The 14,391-nt window shown below is 36.0% G+C and overlaps 1 protein-coding gene across 1 annotated transcript in view; it reads left to right on the forward strand.

The window, feature by feature from the left end:
• PCOLCE2 (procollagen C-endopeptidase enhancer 2) overlaps positions 1-13,984 on the forward strand; it is an 81,284-nt gene extending 67,300 nt beyond the window's left edge. The window contains exons 6-9 of the mRNA XM_051983336.1: positions 3,420-3,574; positions 9,273-9,356; positions 11,133-11,300; positions 13,419-13,984. Coding sequence (XP_051839296.1) covers positions 3,420-3,574; positions 9,273-9,356; positions 11,133-11,300; positions 13,419-13,549 — 538 coding nt within the window. The 3' untranslated portion in view covers positions 13,550-13,984. The remainder of the gene's footprint in view (positions 1-3,419; positions 3,575-9,272; positions 9,357-11,132; positions 11,301-13,418) is intronic.
• Positions 13,985-14,391: the final 407 nt, after the last annotated feature.

Consider the following 14,391-nt stretch of genomic DNA (forward strand, 5'->3'; position numbering starts at 1 on the left):
ATAAAACTCTGTGGAGTGATCATTATTACTTCCCCATATCTAATAACAAAAGCAGGAAGCTGTTACTCTAGCTCCCACAAAGCTTTTATAGTTCAAATTTTCAAAGGAATCGGCATGTTTCCTTTGAAACAACAATTTGCTGTTGTTCAGTCATTTCAGTTTTGTCTGATTCTTCATGACCCCATTTAGGGTTTCTTTGGCAAAGCTATTGGACTGGTTTGCCCTTTTCTCCAGCTCATTTTACAGATAAGAAAACTGAGGCAGAGTTAAGTGACTTACCCAGGGTCACACAGCTAGTAAGTGTCTCAGGCTAGATTTGAACTCCCAAAAATGAGGGTTCCTGACTCCAGCTCCAGTGCCCCATCTACATCACTATCTTGTAGGTCACCCTTATCATAATAAACATAGCACTTAAAAGTTGCCGAAGCTCTTTCCATATATTATCTTATTCGATCCTCCCCACAACTCTGGGAGGCAGTGCTATTATCAGCTCCATTTTACGGATGAATAAACTGAAGTTGAGAGAAGCTAAGCAACTTACTGATGAGCCTTGGCTAGTAAGTCTGTCTGAGGGCGAACCTGAATTCAGGTCTTCCGGACTCGAAGTGCATGAGGTGAGCCCTTTTCAGGGCTGCTCATCCACCTTCGGTGTCTACCTCATCCGACTGACTCACCTGCGGCTCCAGGAAGCGGAGCGTGTGCAGTAGCCAAACCGTGGTAAAACCCTCTCAGGAGATGAAGTGGACAGAGGATAACTGAGGGGTCTCAAACCCAACGATGAGTGAGGGGGACGTCTACCCTAACTACGTGAAGACTTCTCCCTACGGAATGGGCGGAGGAGGACAATTTGGTCCAATGGCCACGAAGTGGCTGAAGCGGGAGCTGTCCAGTGCTTAGAGCTTGATTAGCCCTCAGGGCTCCGAGCTCACCCACTGCCCCTACCCAGCACCAATCATCCTGATTTTTGACCTGCCCTGCACTTTGATGACTCAGGAAGAGAGAATGAGGCTGACAACTTCATGTCTCATTTAAATGTAGTCCATGAGCAAATCAAGATACCACCCTGTGATGTGATATCCTTGGTCCTCCTTGAAAACAAAGGACAAACAACAAAATACTCATTCCACCGAGCCATCTAGCTGCCACTTTTTATACTTTATTTCTCCACGATGATTTTTTTAAATTAAAGCTTTTTATTTTCAAAACATATGCCTGTATCATTTTTCAACATTAATCCTTGCAAAACCTTGTGTTCCAATTCTTCCTCCTTCCTAGATGGCAAGTAGTCCAATATATGTTAAACATGGTAAAAAATATATGTTAAATCCAATATATGCATACATATTTCTTGCTACACAAGAAAAATCAAATCAATTGGAACACAAGGTTTTGTAAGGGTCAATGCTGAAAAAATATCCATTCTTATGTTTTGAAAATAAAAAGTTTTAATGATAAAAAAGAAAAAAAATCAAATCAAAAAGGAAAAAATGAGAAAGAAAATAAAGAACAAAATGCAAGCAAGCAACAACAGAAAGACTGAAAATACTATGTTGTGATCCATACTCGGTTCCCACAGTCCTTTCTCTGAGTGTAGATGGCTCTCTTCATCACAAAATCATTGGAACTGGCCTGAATCACCTCATTGTTGAAAAGAGCCACATCCCACACGATGATTTTTGTGAATAAGACTTTACATATACACATGTAAGTATACATATACAATATACTAGGCCAGCATGTTGGTCAAGAAGATCCCAAACAGGATCATGAAGAGGCAGACATGACTGGAATCACTCAACAACAACAAAAAGTACATGTGTTCATGCATATGTTAATATATATTTATAAATATTTGCTTATTTTTTAAATGTTCTACCCCTTTACTCAGAAGGAACACTAGTCAGTTCAGAGGAGGCAGCACCTTGGCAAATCGGTTCGAGTCTGGGAGGACATCAAAGCAACCAGAAGTTTAAACATTCCCTCTAAAATCTTGTTTGTACATGACTCATTTATTCTGTAAGTCTTTTCAACTTCAATCTAGTCATCTCCTGCCAAGTATTTCAAATTCTAAATTAGTAAAACCCAAATTAATAAGGTTTTTCAATATTTATGCTTATATATTTATCCAACTTATCTGAATATTTCAAACAACAAGCTGTTTAATTTACATGATGGCAAACAGATGTTTTGACGTGTATTTTTTCACTAAATTAACAAGGGAATATATTCAGTCCAAGGAACGTTTATTAATGCTAGGCTTTATTAAGTACTCAAGGAGCTTACAATCTAGTAGGGGAAGACAACACACAAAAGTATGCTGAAAAGCAGGGGGGGCATGAGGAGCTATCCTGCATGGAAGCAAGTTCCAAGGAGCTTAAACCAAAAAGAGCTGCTTGTGGAGAATGTAGGGTTCTCTCCGTTGTGCTTTCTGTATTGTGCTGCTGTTTTGAATATTTTGTGGAGACATTAGTCAACTCAGAGGAACAACAATAATGTTGATGATTATAATAACTACATTTATATGTTGCAAAAATTGTAATTGTATTTATTCCCTCATATCAGCTCAATTAAGTGACCCGTTTGACTGATTGTTTTTCACTGAATGGACCATATTTAGACTTTCTTTTGGGATCAGAGAGCTATCACCTGAATAAACCACTGGTTCTGATGGGATGTGGATTTACTGTTTATATTTACAAGGAGAAAGCTTTTATACCTACTTATTTAAATATCTCTCTTATTTATTGTTATTGTGTGGTCATTTCAGTCCTGTATGACTCTTTCTGACCCCATTTGGGGTTTTCTTGGCAAAAATACTAGTCTGCCATTTCCTTCTCCAGTTCATTTTTCAGATGAGAAAATTAACTAAACTGAGTTAGGTGATTCTTCCAGGATCACACAGCTAGTAAGTGTCTGAAGTGTTTCTGGCTCCCCATGCAACCTATCTCTTAACAATCAACCACAACAGCTTTATAATACAATATATTATATAAATTTGTCAGGCTATAAATTATTGAACTGTTTATTGGGAGTGGGAGAAAAAGTTTCCTCACTGGGACTGAAGTCAGTTCGAGGCCCCAGGTTAGGATTAAACTACATAAAGGTATGTGCTAATAATTAGAAGTTTGTCATTTCAAACAATGATATGACATAGCATATTTGTTTTTAAAATTTCTTGCAATATATTGCATTGCTTGTTGTCTAGGAGGATGGAGGAAGGGAAAAAATTTGGAACACAAGGTTTTGCAAAGTTGAATGTTGAAAACTATATTGCATACATTTTGAAAATAAAAAGTTTTTCAACAAATTTCATGCAACTCTTTAACCTTTAATAGGGATTCTGTTTTATTCTGCTTCCTGCACAGACACTACCTATACCCGAGTTTTCCATAACATAATGCTTCTTTTTCATCTTCTAGGCCCATTGTGTCTGAGCGAAATGAACTTCTCATTCAGTTCTTATCGGACTTGAGTTTAACTGCTGATGGTTTTATTGGCCACTACAAATTCAGACCAAAAAAGTTACCTACAACCACAGTGCCTCCTGTTACAACAACATCTCCTGTGCCCACAAGTAAGTTTTCTGCAGGATATTATGAGATTTAATAGGATAAGAGAAATAGGATAAATATAAATATAACAGGACAAGAATGTTTAAGCGTAAGAAAAAGTGTTCTTATTCAAAGGAAATAATTTCTGACACTTGAAATGTTTAAAACCATAGGAACAGAGTATTTATCAGGTGGTAAATTTATTAAGCACCTACTATGTGCCAAGCATATGACAGCCAGGTGGCTGTTAGGTGGCTCACTGGACAAAGTACTAAGTCCAGTTCCACAGAATACTATGTCTGGAATCAAGTGTGACCCCAACCACTTACTGGCTGTGGGTAAACCTGAACAAGTCACTTAATTTCTCTTTGCCATAATCTATCGGAGAAGGAAATGGCAAATCACTTCCAGCATCTTTGCCAAGAAAACCCCATGGGCATATTGATGTGCTGTGGTCCACAGGGTCATGAAGAGTTGGACACAATTGAACAACAAGAACATGTTCCAGGCACTATACTTAGCACGAGGAATACAAAAAGAAGCAAAAGATCATCCTGTCCTCAAAGAGCTTACAGTCGAGTGGGGGAGACAACAGATAAATATGGACAATCAAGCTATAAACAGACCAAAGAGAGGGAAGGCACTGGATTATAGGAGTTGGGAAAGGCTTCCTGTAAAAGATAGGATTTTTGTTGGGACTTGCAGGAAGCCAGGGAGGACAAGAGTTGGAACAAAGGAGGAAGAATGTCTCAAACATGGGGAAAAGCCAGAAAAAATGTAAAAAATCTCAGAGCTGAGAAATGGAGTATCTTGTTCCTGCAACAGCTAGGGGACTAATGTTATTAGATCAGAGTTTGTACTGGGGAGCAAAGTATAAGAAGACTGGGAAGGTAAAAGGAGGCTAGGTCATGAAGGACTTCGAGTGCCAAACAGAGCTTTTTGTATTTGCTCCTGGAAGTGACAGAGAGCCACTGGAGGTTAAGGAGGGAGGAAGGGAAGGGTCTGACATCATCTAACCTGCATTTTGGTAGTTAAATGGAAGATGGATTGGAGTGGGGAGACTTGAGGCAGGCAGACCACCAGTAGTGCTGGTATAATAAGGTGATGGGAGCCTAAGCCAGATTGATGGCAGTCAGAGAAGACAAGGGAGGGGGGTATCTGAAAGATATTGAAAATGAGAAATCTACAGGCCTTAATAAATGTTTATTGATAGCGTATAGGAGAATAAATCAAATCCATTTCCTTAAGGTAAGAGGCTAAAGAGAAAGGGAAGACTTTATAGGTTGAGACTCTGTTTATAGATTTTATTTAAAAACGTTACCTGAGAAAAATCACAACCTTCATTTGCTTCTACTCAAATCATCCTTCAATGCTTCATCAAAGTGTGACAGTGAGCCTGAGAGTTTGCAGTGCAGAAAACATCTGCTAGGTTCCATGTCTATCTGGAGAGGCTTTGGGTCTGTCACGCAAGAACACAGAGCTTCATCACTAGCAAGGGAGTATTTTCAGCCTCAGTTGCTTGTTGTGGATATTGTTCCATTGTGAAACAGCTGTGTCTGAATTTTTCTGACTCTATTTGAGGTTTTCTTGGCAAAGTCACTCGTGTGACTTGCTATTTCCTTCTCTAGCTCATTTTACAGATGCAGAAACCAAGGCAAACAGGGTTAAGTGACCTGCCCAATGTTACACAGCTACTAACTGTCTGAGGCTGGATTTAAACTCAGGTTTCCCTGACTCCGGCCCTGGTTTTCTGTTCACTGTGTCACCTAACTGCCCTCAGCTACTTAAAGTCCATTTACTGAGGTAAATCATCAGGGGAGGTTGATTCTGATTAGACTGGAATGTGTATGGATGTCAAAGGATAGCCAATTCATGAAAATAACAGCATCTTTATTTAAATATGTCACATTGGAAAAGACTTGTGAATAAGGTATTTTCAGTACAGAGATGTTCACGTACATAAAACATAATATAGCAAATAAAGATGGAAGCAATGTGATAATATGTTCTTCCTATTAGATAGGGCCATTTTTCAGAAACCCAAACCAGCTTGCTAAAGTAGTAACATTGTGTATGTGGGAAGGTGATATTAATTTACCTTAAGTAGGTAAGCTTTGAATTTTTTTCCAAAATCAAGTTCAACCAAAAGAGCAGATAGTTATTGATTCCTTGTTACATGTATTCAGCATTTAGCTAAAAACTACAGGAGAATGTAATGAAATACATGTTGTGGTTTTGGTCTTCAAAGAAATAGGACATAAAAAACATATATAATTTGAAATTGCAAGAGGATTTAAATAACAGTTAATAAATAATAAAGAGCTGTTAAAAACAAGACATGATTAAAAACCAAATGAATATTAGAGAAGATCCCCATGGGAGGCCAGAAGAGGAAGGGCTGACTTCAAACTGAATTTTAGTTGAGTTGAAGATGTAAGCATTTGCTCTGTAACATAAATTCAAGCGTTGCTGGAGTTCTCGAGATGTCAATTTAGTGATTCTCTAAGGGTTTATCCAGGAGATATATAATTTTGAGGTGCTACCATGGCAATAAAATGGTGAAATAGCAGTTGGTCTGTAGTCAGGGAGAGAGGTTCACATCCATTCTCAGACATGTACTGGAGATATGACCTTAAAGTGGCACGTCACTTAATGTCTGCCTGCCTTAGTTTCCTCAACTGTAAATTTGAGACTAATAATAGAACTTGCCTTACAGAGTTGTTCTAAGAACCAAATGCACCCGGTACATAGGAGGCGCTAAATAAATGCTTTCACAAGTCATTAGACCTGTTTCTTTAAGCTAAGGAAATTGTCAGGATTCCAGGATTTAATTAAATTACCTTCACCTCTTTATAAAGACTATTTAAATTCTTATTTACTATCTCTTTTAATCCTAAAAGATCCTAGCCCAGTCTGACAAGAATATAAGAGTTCCTGCTCTACTGTATAAAATGCTAGACCTGCTTATAAAACCTGGTTCACTAATCCTTAAATAACTATGCTTTAGTTAAGGTGGATTAAATATTTCAGTTTAAAAGAGTACATGTAATACACTGCGGGGACACGTGCTTTGCTTTCAGATGGTGACATATTCACAAGGATCCCTAAGCCTTTCCAAAGCTGCCTTTGTCTACTCAACCTATACTGAAACAGTGGGATCCTTCTGCAGCAGGAGCCAGTCTGCAAGTGGGGTGCAGGAGTGATACTAGATTTGCCTTTTCTCTTAGGGAAAGTATCATTAGTTATGTAATTTCTAGTAAACACAGACAGGTCCTTGATGGGTAAAGTCTTTTCTAATAGCAATTCCTATAGAATATGAATTTTAGGGTATAAATTGGTGTGCCATTCTAGAAAGCAATTTGGAATTATATCCCCACAATGATTAAAATATGTGTATATTTTGACCCAGAAATACCACAACTAAGCCTATTCCCCAAAGACATCAAAGAAAGATGTACAAAAAAGACGTAAAAGCTGCTCTTTTTGAGTTGGCAAAGAATTGAAAACTAAGATTATTCTCATCAATTTGGGAATGACTGAATAAATTATGTCACTTGAATGTGATGTAATATTATTAAGCCTTAAATATGACAAAAAGGATAATTTTTAAAAATTAGAGAAGACTTATATGAACTGATGAGGGATGAAGTGAACAGAACAAAGGGAAAACTGGTTTCTATAATAAGAATATTAGATACTATATAACAACATTGTAAAAAACAAACTAATAATTTTGAAAAATATAAGAACTTTGAACAACACAATGATCAACCAAGGTGATTCCAAAGGATTTAAGAAGTTGTTTTTTTTTTTTAATATCACCCGCCTCCTGAACAGAAAGACATTGGATTAAAAATAACTAATAACTAAAATAATATACAAAACTGGACTATATGACTATATGAAAAATGAGATACAAAGTTTTGGACAGGGCCAATGTTGAAAGTTTTGTTTTTCTTGATTGCGTATCCATCACAAAGGTTTTGCTTTTCCTCACCTCTCCAATCCTCAACTGGAGAAGGGGTAGGTAGGAGGGAAAAAATGTTTGATGATGGAAAAGTTTTAATTAAAAATGAAAACCAAACAAAAATAAAGACATTCATGCAGTTAAATTGGACTTTTTTTCCCCCACTGTGGAGAGATTAGAAAATGAGTTCATGCTGACAGAATTAAAATTTGTAATTTCTAAAAGCTTTCATGTCCCCCTAGAGGTTTTTGTAAGCTTTCAAAATTCTTGCCATGGCAAGTGCCCATAAGTGCTTAAAAGCAATGCCAGCAGAGTTCTGGCAGGTCCTATGGTTGGGGATGATGATCTCAAAGATTACTTATAGTTCTCAATCCTATCAGACTAAGTAAAAAAGACTTTAAATGTGGGCCTGTATGTCTTTTGTGTAAGATGGGGAGAGATTCATTACCAGAAGGATGGTCACCAGAAATTTATTTTTAAAATTGTATCACCTCATCAAGACCACTGTTTTCATGGGAAGGTATAGCCAACCAATAAAATAATAGATTTTTCAAAACAGAACTTATGTATCCGAATTTGAGAGGCAAGTTCAAGTTCAGAGGGAACTACTTTCAAAAAATGTAACCTACAGTCATAAAAGATACAGCTCTACATGCTAAGAAATTAGTAACAGCAATAACATTAACAATAATAATGGTAGTTATATTTATATAATAATTATGACAACTAGCATTTATTTCTCCTACTATGTTCAAATTACCTCAGACACTTACTAGCTGTGAGACCCTAAACAAGTCATTTAATCTTAATTTAGTTATTTTCCTCAGTTGCAATATGATGGTAATAAAAGCACCCATCTCACTGAGTTGTTGTTCAGGATCAAATGAAATATTTCTAAAGCACTCAGCATAGTGCTTGACATATTGTAGACACTACACAAATACTTACTCCTTTCCTCTTTCTTTCCCATGTGCCAAGCACTGTGGTAATCAAATTATACATACATTATTTCATTTGATCCTCATAGCAGCTCTGTAAGGTGAGTGCTATTATTATGTCCATTTTACAGCTGAGAAAACTGAGCACTATTTGGCTCAAGCAAATCAAGCTTCTTCTCTGGCAGAAGACTCTTAGAGTCTCATTTTCTTCATCTGTAAAGTGGGAATGAAAATAATATCTGTTGGTCTACTTCATAGAATTGTAAAAATCAAATGAGATGAAGTATTTGTTTTTAAGGGGCTTTGAAAACTATAAAATTTATGCAAATGTGAAGCATTTCTGTTATTTAAAAATCTTCAAGTACCCTTGATATTGATGCCTTTAATAAACCTGCCTATTGTTATGATTCACAAGTTGTAACTCTAAGATCAGATTTTTATCTACTTGGCTTTCTTAAAGCAGGGTGCCTCTTTACAATATATCCTTTTTAGAAAGTTATTTTAGGAAAGCATTGGTTGAAATAATTAAGAAAGCAGAGAATTGTTTGGATCATCTTTGATTCGAAAAATTGCAAGTAGCCTATTGAGTTGCCCTAGGGAAATTAGAATAACTGTTCATAACAATGAAAAATTATGAAAAGAAGTAATCTCTTTTGTGTGTATTACTCTTGAATTTCATTGTTGAGGTTTAGACCTAGCTATGTATGCAGATTGGTACCCAGGGGGATAGCTGAGAAAGTCAAATCTGCAATCACTAATTATGCTTCCATGCATGCCTTTTTGTGAATTATATGGCTTTTATTTTTTTGAATAAAGGTTCAAGACCTACTGTAGCTCTATGTCAACAAAAATGTAGAAGAAGTGGGACTCTGGAGAGCAATTATTGTTCAAGTAACTTTGGTAAGAAAAAAAACCACAGCTTTTTCTTTGTAAAATAAGGCCTGGGGAACTGCATGATTATTCTCAAAAGAATTACTGAGAATTTAAATGTAAATGGTCAGTAACATAATTCACATAAGGAGGTATTTGCATTCCACTTGATCAGTAATTAATGTCTCCTTAAAAACAGACTATTTCTCTTTGGTCTACATTTCAACTTGCCTTACTTAAATTGGGTCAAAATCATAAACACTAGACAATTTTTTGGTTGAGATGGTATGTAAGAACGGGTGAAAGAAATCCAGCACCTAGGTCAGAGAAACGTTTCTAGACTGACATTTCATAGCAGAAAGTCAAGTTGAAAATAAGTTAGAGTACAGGGAAGACTGAATGGTGGGAATGGGACAGTTTATGAACCATTGGTGAGATGTGATTTTTGAGACCTTACTAGACTAGACTTCTGGGTGTCAAGCACATCACAAAGGCGCTATTTTCTGACCTATGTTAAAACTTCTGGGGGGACAGCCCTGCTCTTGGAGAGATATCGAGGGCTCTGTGAGCCTCTGAAACAACAAGTAGCATCAGATAAATGGTTTGCTATGTAAAATCACTGGCACAGTGGCTTTTTAAAGGACGTCAGCTCCATGGTTTTTAGATATTTCGGTACTAGCATTTTTCAAATGTGCATTTCTAGTTTACATACTGATCACCAGACAAGGACCAATAAAATCCTAGTTATGAAAGAAAGAATAATTGACAATGTGATTTCACTTCTGTCAAATCATTTTGTACTGAATTTGTCAACATCAGGAGTGAATGAATGAATAATCCAACAAAGTGGAGCTTTCATTAGATTGTTGCACCTTAATCACAAATTACCTTCTTGTCCAGCCAGGTCCATCTGGAACCTCAAGAAATACAAATTTCATTCTATTCAATTGAGGTACAGAATTGAATTTGGTGGCCCATGAGAATAAACTGATAACTTTTATCCACTGAACAACGGATAGAAAACTTCTCCCTCTCCCATTAAAAAGGGCCACTAATTCATTGCAGGAAATGGAGTTAGCAATTCCTTTGAGTTTTCTTTATTTTTTGAGAGAGAAATGTAATTTCCCATTCATCGGCTTCTAAAATAAAGGGGGGAAATATAGGTTTTAATTTTTTAAAAAAATACATCTTATTTTTCAATATGGTGGAAAGAATTTATGAGATTCTAAAGAATGAGAGAAAATCATACAGATAGAAGGGAGAGTGAGAAATTGCTGGAAACAGGTAGAAAGATAAACAGAAGTAATGAAATAGATAAAAATCATGAAGAAAAAAGCAAGGGTAGACACAAAGAAAGAGATAGACATATCCTCAAAAAGACTTTAAAAAAAAAAGACTCATACTTTGACATTGCAACACCTCCCTCCTGTGGCCTTTTAGAATACTGCTATTAAGCAGTGGTGTATTTTCACAACTATAGGCATAAGTAGGGATGTAAACCTGGCTAAAATTAAGCCTGGAACTTCCCATATCTGTAATAGATAATTGAACTTTTGTTTTAATCTAGTGTGGATTTATTTTTCTTGTACAATCAAGTAGTCATTCTCTAACAAATGTAATATCACAAGGAACTTTCTAATTTCTCCAGAATTCTGGTAAAATTAAACATGAGGGTTTGACCAGGTTCTTTTCGTTAGCTTTCCAATATTTACTTCTGAAATAATGACAAAAATATTTCCTTGTTTTCAGTCCTGCTCACTTGGTACCTCCAATTTTCACATACTAAAAAATTGCTTTTTTTCCTAGTACTTGCTGGTACCGTTATCACAACTATGACAAAGGGTGGAAGCTTGCATGCGACAGTATCAATCATCAATGTATACAAGGAGGGAAATCTGGCAATTCAGCAAGCTGGCAAGAACATGAGTACCAAGATCACTGTTGTTTGTAAGCAGTGTCCTCTCATCAGAAGAGGTGGGTACATCCCTGAGCCATATGGGGGGCACAGTGGGCAGAGTGCTGAACTGGAGCCAGTAAGACCTGAGTTTAAAACCAACTTAGTTCTCAGCTGTGTGATCCTGGACAAGTCACTTCACTTTTGCTCACCTCAGTATATTCATCTGTAAAATGGAGATAATAATAGAGGATCAAATGAAATAATAGTGTAAAAAAAATGCTTAGCACTATGCTTGGCACATAGTAAATGTAATATAAATGTTAACTATTATCAATAATTACTAATAATTAATATTTATAAAGTGCTTTGCCAACCTCAAAGTTCTCTACAGGCGTTAGCTATTATCAGGTATAACACTACCTGCTCCTGACAATTTTAAATATATTTTAGCAGAATAATAGAACTAGGTCCCACAGTACAGCAAATTAAAAATGCCCCAAGGACTTTCTGGTAATATCTGGCAAGTCTCCGATTTGTACACACACTTGATATATGGTCAATCCCTCAACCACCAATCAACAGCATTCATTAGCACAATTTAAGTGCCTACAATATAGTTGGCACTTAAATATTTATTAACCAACAACTAAGTGCTAGGTGCTAAGGATAAAAAAATGACACAATTTCTATTTGCAAACAGAATACATTCTAACAGAGGAGACAACAAGGACTTAGCTAATTATATCCAGTATAAAATTAAAGTTAATAATACAAAAACATTCAAAATAATTTGGGGAAGGAGGGCACTAAATGCTGAGAGTTAGAGGAGAATGGATCAGGAGAGGTTTTATGTATAAAATGTTTGAGTTGCAGCTTATAGTCTGCTGGGGAAGTTGACATCCCAATTGGATTAGATTTCAGTGTGTGAAAGGGGGGAAATGTCCAAAAATTGGGGCCAAATTGGGAGAGGTTTTAAAAGCCAAACTGAAGCATTTGTCTTATTTTATGTTAGAGGTACTTGATTGAGTAGGGAAGTCACATGGTCGGATTTACACCAAAAGAATCAGCAGTGTGGAAGATATATAGGAGTGGGGAAGCTTTTGGAATCAGGAAGGTTGTTTAGGATGCTGTTACAATAATTAGGCAAGAGGTGATCAATGAATACGCCATGTCTTCTTGCCCTGGAATCCATAGGAAGTAAAAAAAAAGGTCAAGAAAGGCTCTCAGCACACTGCCTAAAGAGGAAATGAAAGAATAAGCACAGTTGTTTGTTTTTACGTTGTTATTATTATACATGTTGTTCTCCTGGTTCTGCTCATTTCATTCTGCTTCAGTTCATACCAATTTTCCCAGATTTCTATGAAACTATCCCTGTCTTATATTTCTTTGCAAGACATACATACACATAAACACACCTACAATTATATATATATGTGTGTGTGTGTGTATGTATATATATATGTATACGTGTAAACATAAATATCTCAATAACTAACATTTATGCACTGTTTTAAGATTTGCAAATCACTTTCCTTAGAATACCTCTGTGAGGTAAATAATTAACATAGTATTTAACAGATGAGAAAACTGAACTTTGGGGTAAATGACTCGCCCATAATATTATAGTTTGAATCAGTCTGTGACTACATATCCAGTGCTGCTTCTACAATGCCATGGAACTGCCTTCTTTATATAGTGTAGAATCAACTTATTTTAGCTCTGAAAGGAAACTGTCTGAATGTGATAGACTTCAACTTTTATAGATTTTATCTATTTGTTTTCATCTGTCTGTTGTCCACCCTTACAGATGAAAGGAAAAGCGAAGTCTAAAGAGATAAATGATTTGCTCCTAGAAAACACAGATCTCTGATGACAATGCTAAAAATTAAAAGGCAGAATGGTATAAGGTAAATATCACAGCATGAGGGAGACATGAATTTGAATTCCATCTCATTACCCAGAGAATCCTGGAAAATCAACTAAACTTTCTTGGCTTTAGTTCATCCTTTGTCAAATAAGGAGGTTGGACGAGATAGCTATTAATCTAAATCTATGTAGAGGTACCTATTCAGATAGCTCTATAGCTATAATTATTGATTGAATGGCGAATACAGTAACTACCAAAAAAATCAAATATTGCATTAATGTGTTCAGAAAAAAATTACATCTCATACTTTCACTTTTGTACCTTGCAGGTTTAAATTACATCATCATGGGTCAGGTAGATGAAGATGGGCGGGGGAAGATCACACCAAACAGCTTTATCATGAATTTCAAGATGAAGAATCAAAAGATCCTGAATGCCTTGAAAAATAAACGCTGTTAAAGAAGAATATCAATTAAAGCTGCATTCCAGTATATCTTCTGAAAGATCTATTTTCATTCAATAGAAGGAAATCTTTACAATTAAATACTGAGCATTCCCAAAAGATCAGCTTGATAGTTCTTGACCTCACTTAATAGTGATGGAAATTCTATGCACAGTCATTGAGGCACAGATCTGATTACCAACCTTGAGACAAGCTGCAGTAATCACATGAACTGAAATGTATGAAGTTCTGAAAACTTGGAAGCTATTAATTTATACATCTTGGTAAAAGGAGCTCTTTTAGAAATGAATTTTGTGAGGATGTGAAAAGGAAGATTTATATAAGTGCAATATTTATAGTGATATGATTTTTAACTTTTAGCTTTTGCTCTGAGTTTTTATATTGTTTTCCTGCATTTTTATCTATGCTTAATAAAATATTTTAAAATAAAATATAGCAGTCATTATGTTTATTCTACAGTAAGCTGGGTATGCTATGCATAAACACAACATGCTTTTTGGTAATCCACATGGAGGGTCAAGTTTTTGTGGGATTCATGTACTTAAAAATTCCCTAAAGGATTAACATTTTATTTATTTTTCCAACTAGACTTGTGATTTCATTGAGGATAAGGAGATCTCAACATGGAATAACTCTCTACCAATGCAAATAAGCTGATTAATCCATTTGTAATAACTGCAGATCTCTATCTGCCCGATTCATCTATTCCTGGAGTGCTCAAAAGGCTGTTTACTCTATTTGTAGATGTGTATTATATTCGGATAGACCTCTTCCAAGTTCAGCATTTAATATATTCAGACCATTCAGGATTTTCAGGATGGGATCCAGACATAGTAAT

Source organism: Antechinus flavipes, chromosome 3 (assembly GCF_016432865.1).
Source record: "Antechinus flavipes isolate AdamAnt ecotype Samford, QLD, Australia chromosome 3, AdamAnt_v2, whole genome shotgun sequence".
In the NCBI taxonomy this organism is placed as follows: domain Eukaryota; kingdom Metazoa; phylum Chordata; class Mammalia; order Dasyuromorphia; family Dasyuridae; genus Antechinus; species Antechinus flavipes.